General features: G+C 44.2%; 1 protein-coding gene across 1 annotated transcript in view; it reads right to left on the bottom strand.

Annotated features, from left to right (window-relative positions):
• Positions 1 to 437: 437 nt before the first annotated feature.
• Positions 438 to 12,922, bottom strand: part of LOC122926391 (ADP-ribosylation factor-like protein 3) — a 30,533-nt gene continuing 18,048 nt past the window's right edge. Inside the window, exons 4-6 of the mRNA XM_044277764.1 lie at positions 3,123 to 3,173; positions 985 to 1,170; positions 438 to 570 (exon numbers count right to left, since the gene is read on the bottom strand). Coding sequence (XP_044133699.1) covers positions 523 to 570; positions 985 to 1,170; positions 3,123 to 3,173 — 285 coding nt within the window. The 3' untranslated portion in view covers positions 438 to 522. The remainder of the gene's footprint in view (positions 571 to 984; positions 1,171 to 3,122; positions 3,174 to 12,922) is intronic.

The following is a 12,922-nucleotide window of genomic DNA, read 5'->3' as shown; positions in this document are numbered from 1 at the left end:
CTTCTGATTCTGGCAGTGATGGAACCACAGTACTGGAACAGTGGGAAGATGAGTGACTCTTTATTTTTTAACCGCCCCCTCTTTTTGGTTGGACAACCACTTCAATGACTTCCATTATATGAAATAAAGGTCATTATATTATCGTATCCGAACTTTTCCTTCTGAGCCTCACCAAGTCAGAACACGATGCCTAGGTCGTGCCAAAATTTTTAAAAGTTACCTCAATCTTTCTTAAAATGAGCGTGGGACATTTGTGACCCAGCTGGACCTCACCAACAATTGGGGGCACCCCAGAGTTTGAGAAGCATTGGTATAGTGCTTCTCTTTAGCACTAGCTGAACAGGTTTATGAGGGACATGGACAGATGTGGGTTGTAAGGTACAGTGGGCACAATAGTCACTTCTTTATTGATTTTGCATGACCAATAATATGCACACCCTCATCCTGCATCCATATAGCTTGTTATTATAATTTTATGATAAGTCGATTTAGCTTTGGATGGTCTTCTATGAAGCAGCTATTTCATTTTTTCTTTGTAGTGATGTTTTTACATATCCAATTCATTCCATCCTGAAAAGATAGGAGATACTGTTTTATTTTAGGATACATAAAGACTGCATTTTAACTAGCCTGCTAAACTAAAGGGGGATTCCCACCTTTGTTATTCATGGCAGATATTCTATGGTGATCTGATAGGTCGGACCCCACTTACTGGGAGAACAGGGGTCCCCTGACCCCCATTTACCAAGCCGACTAGTAGAAGAGATTAGGTGGTTTAACTTTATATTGAAGTCAATGGCAGACTTGAAAAGTGTTCTCCACTTTGTCTCCTCTAGCCACCTTGGGTTTCTGAACAAGTGTCAGGGGATCCCTGTTCTCCAAATGGAGGAGCAGGGGCTGTACATTTTGTAAGAAAGAAGAGGTGTGCTTCAATCCTAGTACATACATAATAAACAGCGCAAGTGATTGCTAGCAGTACATTACCTGAATCCCTTCTCCTGAGAGTGCAGAACAGGCTTGGATCTGCCACATACGGTCTCGGTAGGTGTGCAGGTTCAGTCCAGCAGCAATGTCAGCGGCAGGAGCAGCAGTCAATAAGTCTTGTTTATTAGCAAAAACCAGAAGGGGAACACCAAGTAGACTGTCCTCTTCTATCAGTTCTGCCAGCTCCTAAAGATAAAGAGTAGTTACCATATCAGCATCTGTAAGCTTAAAGGGAACGTGTCACCTATAATTTGGTAATGCCAGTTAAAACCAGATAGTGACACACATTTATTTTCTAATCTGTTTTTATTTTATGATTACAGATTTTTATAATCCTATTTTCAGACATGATTATGGGGCTGCCATGTCCCCTGGGCTATTGTTAACAGCATTTAGAGAGATGCTTTACAGCAGCCACCATGGGTTATCTATACAGAGATGTTATCTGTCATTGTAATCCTGACTATAATAATGAAAAGTGATAAGTATGGATCAAGAGCTGGTGCTTTTTTTTTAAACTTTTTATTAGGGTTAAGCCTGTATTACACCTGCTGTTTTTTCGGCAGATGATTGCTAATGAGCGATCATCTGGCAGTCTAATACTGCCTCCAATTGCTCGATAAATGAGCAAACGCACGTTCATTGGGCATTCAAAATCTTTTGATGGGTTAAAAAAATTATTGTTTGCAGGCAGCAGATCTTGGTGTCTAATAACGATCTGCTGCTGGCAAACAATGATTCAGTATAGGGAAGAGCGATGACATAATGATCGCTCTTCCCTATACTGAGGAGGAGATTGCTGCATGTAATAGCTGCAGCATCCTCCACTAGTGAGCAGACGATTGTCGGGAAGGAACACTTCCTTCCCAACAATCGCCTGTTAAATCGGGCTGTCTATTACAGCCTTTAGTGTCCAGTATAAAACTGCAGTATTTTAGGATATTTTTTTAAAATACTGATGGCGACATTGAGAATAAAAAATAATGTCACTTTTTTTACATACCAATATGTTTAACATTAAAACTTGACTTGAACAATAAATCATTTTCTGATGACACACTACTTCAAATAATAAAGTTAAAATGTAATCTTTCCCATGCAGTGAAACCATAAAAACAAAACACTTAAAAGCAATAGTGGAGTTGCTTTGTTTTTTCACACTGCCGCTCCCAAACAATTTTGTACAGTTTTACAATTTACCATATTTATCACAAAAAGTGCCATTAAAAAAATACAACTTGCCCCAGATACAAGTCCCCAATACAGCTATGTTGAATAAAAACTTACAGCTATTAAAATTGATGGCGCCTTAGGGCCCCTTCATACACTTTGGATTTTGTTGCAGAAATTTCCGGGACTGAAAATCAATTCCATTTATCTGATTCATCTAATTTTTAATGATCTAATTCTAAACAGATGTGGCTCACCGGAGTCATGCTGTGCAAAAGGACCCTAAAAAATGCATTGAATCTGCACTAACTGGACATAAAAATTACCTGACAATTATATATGACCGTCTTCCTCAGGATGTTGACATTTTTATGTACCCTTCATCTAAGCAGACAGGTGTTTAATGGTCTATTACGTACAGTCATTTTACATTTTGAGCTTTCTTTGCACTTAGTACCTTACAGGGAGTCTATCCCCACCAAAATCAGTTTCAAAGTAAGCATGCCATGATGTTGGGTAGGTGCCCTGAAACATAACCTTGTCATTCTTGTAAAAATTCAGTTCTCTAATCCTAGGAAATGCAGTCTTTCATTATTATGCATACACGGTTTTCAGTGCACTGTGGGCAGGGCCTCTCAGTTTGGTGCACCTGGCTTCACTCTACTGGCTCTGGGGACTATAAATCAAACAGGGGAGGTGCTCAGTAGCATTACAGGCAAAACGATGGTGCAAGAAGCCAAGAAGCCCCCTTCCTCAGTGCACCAGATAGCTTATTTGCATAAAAACAGAAAGAAGCATTGCTCTGGATAAGAGGACCAGATTTCTACAAGCAAGGCATGGTTATGTTTTGGGGCACCTATCCAACATGGTAATATGCTTTCTTTGAAAACAATTTTTTGAGGTCACAGACTCCCTTCAAACAATTAATAAGTTTAGTCGTAAGGTTTATGACACCAGTAGAAACATACCTGCCCTGTTTCTTCAAATCGTTTACGATCTGCACTGTCGACAACATAGATCTACAAGAGAGAAATAATATAGTAGTGTATACATGTGCTTCAAGTAACATATAACCTCAACCCGTTCTAGCAGAGTCCCTGTGAGCGACTACAGGTCCAGTTGCCTAGCAACATTGGCCACAGCTCCCTACTTCTGTCCACCGGCCATACTGGGTTGCCATGGTGGCCCTTGATGATCTCAGGCCTGGCAGCCTATGTAGAAGAGAATAATGAAGAGAAAAGATTCATGGCTACAAACAGTGAGCACTCCTGAAAGTAAGCAATTAAATAACAGTTCTATACCATACAAAACAGTCCCTTCAGTTTTGTATATATTTTTACATTGTATACTATTCACACATGCATTAATTTGCAGTGATTGTGGTATTACTGGCCCTGTGGTTTCCCAGTTGTGTATTTGTGTTACTATGGGGGATAGGCAGTGGCGTGCTTGGCACCCGGGGCGGGTCCTTTCTCTGGCACCCTCCCCCCCAATACTTGACATACCTCTTACATTCAGGGACATCTTCTGTCATATAGACCTTCTCTTTTCTCTTCTCCTCCATTAGACCACCATGACAAATTATTTCAGCCGCATCTCATCTCTTCAGAGTTTGCAATACAGTAGACATAATTGGCGTCATTTATCAAACTGGTGTAAAGTAGAACGAACTGGATTTCCAAGAGAGCTGTCAAATATGAAAGGTGGAATCTGATTGGCTGCTTTGGGCAACTAAGCCAGTTCTACTTTACAATGGTTTGATAAATTACCCCAAATGTCCTTATAGTGTCTACAGCAGCTATAATGTCCCCTAGAGTGCCCCCAGTAATAATAACAGCCTATATTGTGCTCCAGGTAATAATCCCTGTATAGTGTCCCCAGAAATAATAGAATTGCCCCTACAGTGTCTCACCAATAGCAACGCCCCCCACACTGCCCCCATACAGTAATTTCCCCCACACTGCCCCCATACAGTAGTGTCCACCACACTGCCCCCATACAAGAATTTTCCCACACTGCCCCCATACAGTAGTGTCCACCACACTGCCCCCATACAAGAATTTTCTCACACTGCCCCCACACAATAGTTTTCCCCACACTGCCCCCACCCAGTCATTTCCCCCACACTGCCCCATATAGTAATTTGCCCTACACAGTAGTATCCCCCACATTGCGCCATATAGTAATTTGCCCCCACATAGTAATCCCTCCCATAATTATTGCCCCCACATAGTAATCCCTCCCATAATAATTTTACCCCACATAGTAATCCCTCCCATAGTAATATGCCCCCACACAGTATCCCACCATAATATTTCCCCCCCCACATATCCTCCTGTGTCCCCCGCCCCCCCGTGTTCCCCAAAATTGGCACATAAAATTAAAAAAGCTAAAATAAAAATAAAAAAAAGCTAAATACTCTATGTCCAGGCTCTTGCTCACAGAGGAAGGCGTGCACACTTCACTGTGCTGCTGCATCCCGGCACAGGCGTGCACGATACTAGGCTGATCGATGGCGGTGATCGGCGGCGGGGCAGGGAACTATTCCCTTCCGTGCCCCGCCACAGTATGTGGGCGTCAGCGCTCCAGCAATGAGCTGCTTGATGGATGCGCTCATTGCTTCTGGCACCCCCCTGAGAGTTGGCACACGGTGCGGAGCGCATCCACCGCCTCCCCCAGGCACGCAACTGGGATAGGTGTAGAGAGTATTTATCATGGTAATCTCTATTATGTAAAGCACACTATCTCTAGTGTGCTTTACATAATATTTTTGTGTTTTAAAGTGATGTTATGGGACGGTTTTGTATGGTATAGAACTATTATTTAATAAAGACCATTCATTGTTTACTTTCAGGAGTGCTCACTGTTTGTAGCCATGCATCTTTTCTCTTTATTATAGCATTTGCTTAGTATTGTTGTGTAGCACCCTACTTGGCCATGTTTTAGGTGGTGCTTAAGTTTTCTTTTGTATCTATTTAAAAGAGAAGCTGCCACGGATCCTGTATTTGAAGATCGAGGTACATCCTTGCCTGGCTATTGTTCTTGTTACTGCAGTGACTCTGTTTCTGACTTTTTGACTCTTAAGGGCCTTTTACACGGGGCGAGAACCCCAAAGATAATCGCTAACGAGCGGTCATAACGAGCCATTATGGGGAAGAATGACGACTTTAGCGATCGCTCCTTCTCATACTGTGGATGAAATTGTTGCATGTAAATGCAGCGCTGTCCTCTGCTAATGAGCAGGCGATTCTCGGGAAGGAACGCTTCCTTCTTGGCAATCTGCTGCTCTGTTGTCCCACATAAAGGGACCTTGATCTTGATCCCAAATTATCCTGTCTGGATTTGTTGCCTGCTTTTTGTGGCTCCACTCTTGGTATCTGGTTCTACTCTTGCCTGTCTTCTGACTCCAATTCCATCTTATATCTCTGCTTGCTGTATCCAGACTGCAACTGCATTGATGACCTTTGGTTACGTACCTGCCTTTGCTATAAAGTCTGACCATAAAAGGTCATACCTCCGTGGACGGTTTTACCGAAAAGAATGAGAATATTTGTTATACTTGTAGGAAGGAACAAGGGGTTGTCATTAATGGGCGGTATGTGTCACCGAGGTTTCTGCCCTCGGTGAGGTAAGAGACGTTGTTTTCCCTTAAAGGGGTTGTCCGGGTTCAGAGCTGAACCCGGACTTACCCTTATTTTCACCCAGGCAGCCCCCCTGAGCCTAGCATCGGAGCATCTCATGCTCCGATGCGCTCCAGTGCCCTGCACTAGATCGCGCAGGGTACGGGCTCTTTTGTTTTCAATAACACTGCCGGGCGGTAACTTCCGCCCGGCAGTGTGTTCGGTGATGTCACCGGCTCTGAGGGGCGGGCTTTAGCTCTGCCCTAGCCGTTTTACTGGCTAGGGCAGAGCCAAATCCCGCCCATCAGTGCCGGTGACGTCACCGGGGTTCCTGTCAGCCCCATAGAGAGCCCCGGTACGTCACCGGAACTCAGAAAAATGCCTTTGCCCTGTGCAATTTAGCGCATGGCAAAGGAGAGCATCGGAGAATGAACTGCTCCGATGCTCATGTCAGGGGGGCTGCCTGGGTGAAAATGGAGGTATGTCCCGGTTCAGCTCTGAACCTGGACAACCCCTTTAACCCCTTAGGGACACAGCCTTTTTACACCTTAGGACCAGGCCATTTTTTGAAAATCTGACCAGTGTCACTTTAAGTGCTGATAACTTTAAAACGCTTTGACTTATCCAGGCCATTCTGAGATTGTTTTTTCGTCACATATTGTACTTCATGACACTGGTAAAATAAAGTTAAAAAAATATTTTTTTTTGCATAAAAAAAGTCAAATTTACCAAAAATTGGGAAAAATTTGCAAATTTCAAAGTTTCAGTTTCTCTACTTCTGTAATACATAGTAATACCCCCAAAAATTGTGATGACTTAACATTCCCCATATGTCTACTTCATGTTTGAATTATTTTGGGAATGATATTTTATTTTTTGGGGATGTTCCAAGGCTTAGAAGTTTAGAAGCAAATCTTGAAATTTTTCAGAAATTTACAAAAACCCAATTTTTAGGGACGAGTTCAGGTCTGAAGTCACTTTGCGAGGCTTACATAATAGAAACCACCCAAAAATGACCCCATTCTATAAACTACACCCCTCAAGGTATTCAAAACTGATTTTACAAACTTTGTTAACCCTTTAGGTGTTGCACAAGAGTTATTGGCAAATGGGGATGAAATTTGAGAATTTCCTTTTATTGCCTAATTTTCCATTTTAACCCATTTTTTCCACTAACAAAGCAAGGGTTAACAGTCAAACAAGACTGTATCTTTATTGCCCTGACTCTGCCGTTTACAGAAACACCCCATATGTGGCCGTAAACTACTGTACGGCCACACAGCGGGGCGTAGAGTGAAAGGTGCGCCGTATGGTTTTTGGAAGCCAGATTTTGCTGGACTGGTTTTTTGACACCATGTCCCATTTGAAGCCCCCTGATGCACCCCTAGAGTAGAAACTCCATAAAAGTGACCCCATCTAAGAAACTACACCCCTCAAGGTATTCAAAACAGATTTTACAAACTTTGTTAACCCTTTAGGTGTTGCACAAGAGTTATTGGCAAATGGGGATGAAATTTGAGAATTTCATTTTTTTGCCTAATTTTCCATTTTAACCCATTTTTTCCACTAACAAAGCAAGGGTTAACAGCCAAACAAGACTGTATCTTTATTGCCCTGACTCTGCCGTTTACAGAAACACGCCATATGTGGCCGTAAACTACTGTACGGCCACACAGCGGGGCGTAGAGTGAAAGGTGCGCCGTTTGGTTTTTGGAAGGCATGTTTTGCTGGACAGTTTCTTTGACACCATGTCCCATTTGAAGCCCCCTGATGCACCCCTAGAGTAGAAACTCCATAAAAGTGACCCCATCTAAGAAACTACACCCCTCAAGGTATTCAAAACTGATTTTACAAACTTTGTTAACCCTTTAGGTGTTGCACAAGATTTAATAGAAAATAGAGATACAATTTCAAAATTTCGCTTTTTTGGCAGATTTTCCATTTTAATATTTTTTTTCCAGTTACAAAGCAAGGGTTAACAGCCAAACAAAACTCATTATTTCTGGCCCTGATTCTGTAGTTTACAGAAACACCTCATATGTGGTTGTAAACTGCTGTACGGGCACACGGCAGGGCGCAGAAGGAAAGGAATGCCATACGGTTTTTGGAAGGCAGATTTTGCTGGACTGGTTTTTTTGACACCATGTCCCATTTGAAGCCCCCCTGATGCACCCCTAGAGTAGAAACTCCATAAAAGTGACCCCATCTAAGAAACTACACCCCTCAAGGTATTCAAAACTGATTTTACAAACTTTGTTAACCCTTTAGGTGTTGCACAAGATTTAATAGAAAATAGAGATACAATTTCAAAATTTCACTTTTTTGGCAGATTTTCCATTTTAATATTTTTTTTCCAGTTACAAAGCAAGGGTTAACAGCCAAACAAAACTCATTATTTCTGGCCCTGATTCTGTAGTTTACAGAAACACCTCATATGTGGTTGTAAACTGCTGTACGGGTACACGGCAGGGCGCAGAAGGAAAGGAATGCCATACGGTTTTTGGAAGGCAGATTTTGCTGGACTGGTTTTTTTGACACCATGTCCCATTTGAAGCCCCCCTGATGCACCCCTAGAGTAGAAACTCCATAAAAGTGACCCCATCTAAGAAACTACACCCCTCAAGGTATTCAAAACTGATTTTACAAACTTTGTTAACCCTTTAGGTGTTGCACAAGATTTAATAGAAAATAGAGATACAATTTCAAAATTTCACTTTTTTGGCAGATTTTCCATTTTAATATTTTTTTTCCAGTTACAAAGCAAGGGTTAACAGCCAAACAAAACTCATTATTTATGGCCCTGATTCTGTAGTTTACAGAAACACCCCATATGTGGTCGTAAACTGCTGTACGGGCACACGGCAGGGCGCAGAAGGAAAGGAATGCCATACGGTTTTTGGAAGGCAGATTTTGCTGGACTGGTTTTTTTGACACCATGTCCCATTTGAAGCCCCCCTGATGCACCCCTAGAGTAGAAACTCCAAAAAAGTGACCCCATTTTAGAAACTACGGGATAGGGTGGCAGTTTTGTTGGTACAAGTTTAGGGTACATATGATTTTTGGTTGCTCTATATTACACTTTGTGCGGCAAGGTAACAAGAAATAGCTTTTTTGGCACCGTTTTTTTTTTTTTTGTTATTTACACCATTCATCTGACAGGTTAGATCATGTGGTAATTTTATAGAGCAGGTTGTCACGGACGCGGTGATACCCAATATGTATACAATTTTTTTTATTTATGTACGTTTTACACAATAATTTCATTTTTAAAACAAAAAAAAGTTTTAGTGTCTCCATAGTCTAAGAGCCATAGTTTTTTAAATTTTTGGGCGATTATCTTAAGTAGGGTCTCATTTTTTGTGGGATGAGATGACGGTTTGATTGGCACTATTTTGGGGTGCACATGACTTTTTGATTGCTTGCTATTACACTTTTTGTGACGGAAGATGACAAAAAATGGCTTTTTTTACACCGTTTTTATTTTTATTTTTTTACGGTGGTCATCTGAGGGGTTAGGTCATGTGATATTTTTATAGAGCCGGTGAATACGGACGCGGCGATACCTAATATGTATACTTTTTTTTTATTTATGTAAGTTTTACACAATGATTTCCTTTTTGAAACAAAAGAAATCATGTTTTAGTGTTTCCATAGTGTAAGAGCCATAACTTTTTCAGTTTTTGGGCGATTATCTTGGGTAGGGTATGATTTTTGCGGGATGAGATAATGGTTTGATTGTTACAATTTTGGCATAGATGCGACTTTTTTGATCACTTTTATTACCTTTTTTGGGAAGTAAGGTGGGCAAAATTCCAATTTCATCATAGTTTTTAATTTTTTATTTTTATGGCGTTCACCGTTCGGGTAAAGTAACATTACCGTTTTATAGATCAGGTCGTTACGGACGCGGCGATACCAAACATGTGTAGGGAATTTTATTTCTTTCATTTTTAATCAGTGATAAATGTGTTTTTTGATTTATACTTTATTTTTCACTTTTTTCACTTTTTTTTTGACCCAGACCCACTTGGTTCTTGAAGATCCAGTGGGTCTGATGTCTACATAATACAGTACAGTACAATATATAGTACTATACTGTATTTTACACTTTGTCTGAACAGATCTATGCCTTTCAGCACAGATCTGTTCAGAACCATGGACAGCAGGACGCCTGAGAAGGCGTCCTGTTGTCATGGGAACCTTCCCCGTCTGCTCAGTTATGGTCAGAACTGCGCAGACGGGGAAGGGTAAGGACGGGGCTTGGGGGGGCTGCCTGGGAGCGCTCTCCCGCTCCATTAGGGGGACTGCAAAGGCACAGCAGCCCCCCGATGGGAGAGGGAGGGAGCTCCCTCTTACTGTTAACCTTTTCCATACAGCGGTCCGTACGGGTGTCAGCCGTTTATACCAGGGTGCCAGCAATGTGCTGGCACCCTGGTATACCCACTAGACGCCAACGATTACGCAATGGGAGGCGGGCGGGGGATCGCGATCCCGCCTACCGCACCGCCCGCCTCCCGCACCGCCCGCAACCCTCCCCCTGCACCTCCCACCGTGCCCAAATAACTCAGGGGTGCAGGGGGAGGAATACTGGACAAAGTTTTGAATCCTAAAGTTTCGGATCATAAACTGCAGATATCGCAGCAAACCGCAGGTCTGAATTGACCTGCGGTTTGCCGCGATCGCCGACATGGGGGGGTCACGGGACCCCCCCGCGCATTTAGCCTAGGTGCCTGCTCAATGATTTGAGCAGGCACCGGGTTCCGATCACTGCCAGCCGCACGGCAGTGATCGAAAATGCACAGGGCGTACATGTACGCCCTGTGTCCTTAAGTACCAGGGCACAAGGGCGTACCTGTACGCCCTGTGTCCTTAAGGGGTTAAATGCCATTATTACAGTCTGACACTTCAGCTGGTTAGTATGGCTGTAAAGCTGATCCGGGAGGCTCTTACTGGGAGTAGCCAAAGTGCTGGGTGTGTGGCTACTTCCTACATTCCAGGTAGAGTCTTAGGAGTCTTATAAAAGCAGTCAGCACTGTCAGGTGTGGTAGATTATCCAGCGGGTGCATCAGTGGGAATTTAACCCGGCTGTACCCGCCAGACCGCAGTATTATGATCTGCTATACCGGTTGCAAAAATGGCTGCAGTCTGACGTACTGAGTCCCACTGCTATGCTGGACCGTCTGTTGACTGATGTGTTTTGGAGGGTTTTGCAGTACCCTCTCCAGCACTGGATTGGCCAGGTGCCTCCTGGTAATGCCTTAGAGATGGTCGACCTGGTGGAGTGCTATGAGGCCACCAGAAATCTACAGGGGGGTTCTGTTGGGAGGGGGCCAGTTAAACCCTGGAAATCTCCACCCTCGACCAGGCGGTCGGTGCCAGCAAGGCCCGCTCGGGATGTACTCCCTGCAGACCCAGCTCCGATGGTCTGTTGGTGGTGTCAAGAGCCTGGTCACATCAGGGCCGACTGTCCCCATCGGGGGGAGCCCATGGACACTAACTATGGCTAAGGACCCCTGTGTGCAATCGGTACCACGGAGACAATAGACAATAGTCACCTGTGTCAGATACAAGTGGGAGATACTCTGGTGGTGGCACTGCTGGACTCAAGGTGCCTGGTGTCCCTGGTAAGAGCTGCCCTGGTGCGGCCCGCCGAGTATACTGGCTGAAGTCGTCGTTGTGTGCATCCATGGAGACTTTATCCACGGTGGCTGGCAGGTGGACTCATGAGGTGGCCGTCGCCACAAAGTTACATTATGAAATAATTGGGAGAGAATTCCCCAGTTTCCCATCACTGTGGCCTGAGGCGAGAGTCACCAATACACATCAGACAGGGATAACCCTAGCAGAGTGGCCCTGTTCAGGGGAGAGACCAGAACCCTGGGAACCTGAGACCAAAGGGCCAGCAGTAGGGGTGACCGCCATTTCGGTGGAAGAGGAGGAGGCAACCCTGCTAAGTGTGATGGTGGGAGACATGGAGGACTTGCCGCCGGGCCCGGAGTTGGCAGACCTCAACGTCTCCGGAGATAATTTTGGTACAGCAGAGCACCAGGACCCAACTCTATCTTGAGCCTGGGAAAATGTGGTTGTAGAGGGTGAGCAGCAACAACCGGGGGGCCGAGTTTATGGTCCCCCATTTTGTGGTTCAACAGGAGATGCTGTATTGGGTAAATCAACTACAGGGTGAGTGTCACAGCCACTATCTCTGGCTGTGACCTTCCGTCCTTGCTCGTTCGGCGCTCCTCGCTGAAATTTCGTTTATGTGTTATTTGTGGTTCTGTATGGGTTAACTCCCCTGTGTTCCTATTAGGAGTTAATCCTCCGTCTGCTCCATGGGTGTGGCCTCTCTGCTGTACCCATGGAACCTGTATATAAGGCTGAGGTTTCCTCAGTTCTGTGTCAGCTCTCCTGGCGTGTGTTGTCTTGTCCTGCTACTTGTTTGTACTCACTCTCCCATGCTGTTGACCCATGGGATCTGTGTCTATCTGTGCTCTGTGGGTTTCCCTAATTGTTCATTGTTGTCCTCTTTCCTGTGTTTCTGTATCTGTTCTGCCAGTTATGTTTGTTACCTTGTGTATTCATGTCTCTGTTCAGCAAGCCCTTGCTGCACCTTTCTTTGCAGCAGAGTGCCATGGGTAAGGCCATGCAGTTTACTACTGGTGGAGCAAGTCCTTCTCTGCTCATTGTCACTCCTGTTTCCTTGCTATGAACTCCTGCTTGTGTTATTAGTTGCCCTGTTTGTATTTGCCTGTCTATGTTATGTATGCCTATGTGCCGTTGGTACCTTCTGGTACCTGTTGTCCATTCGTTCCTGCTGTCACTGTCTAGTTCACGCTCCAGAGTGGACCCTGGCAACTTCCTGCTGCAAAGCCTAACCCTACCATCCAGGGCCATAGTGAATACCAGGAGTTGCTTAGTCACACCCCTCTGGAGTATTACTAGACAGTGGCGCAGTGGGGGTTTGCTCCCACTGTGCTGACGGTACATAGAGCTCATGTTTTGTCTGTGCTGCCTTCCCTGGTTTTTGTTTGTGCAATAAACTCTTGTGTGTCTGTACCTGATTTCCATTTGTTTATTGCTTGACGACGCGATGGTCTCTCCTGGGACCTCCAACTCGTGACAGTGAGCATATTGAACAGTTGGTGGTGCCC

The sequence above is a fragment of the Bufo gargarizans genome, chromosome 2 (genome assembly GCF_014858855.1).
Source record: "Bufo gargarizans isolate SCDJY-AF-19 chromosome 2, ASM1485885v1, whole genome shotgun sequence".
In the NCBI taxonomy this organism is placed as follows: domain Eukaryota; kingdom Metazoa; phylum Chordata; class Amphibia; order Anura; family Bufonidae; genus Bufo; species Bufo gargarizans.
Note: the sequence above shows the minus strand (reverse complement) of the source record. Positions and strands in the feature narration are given on the sequence as shown.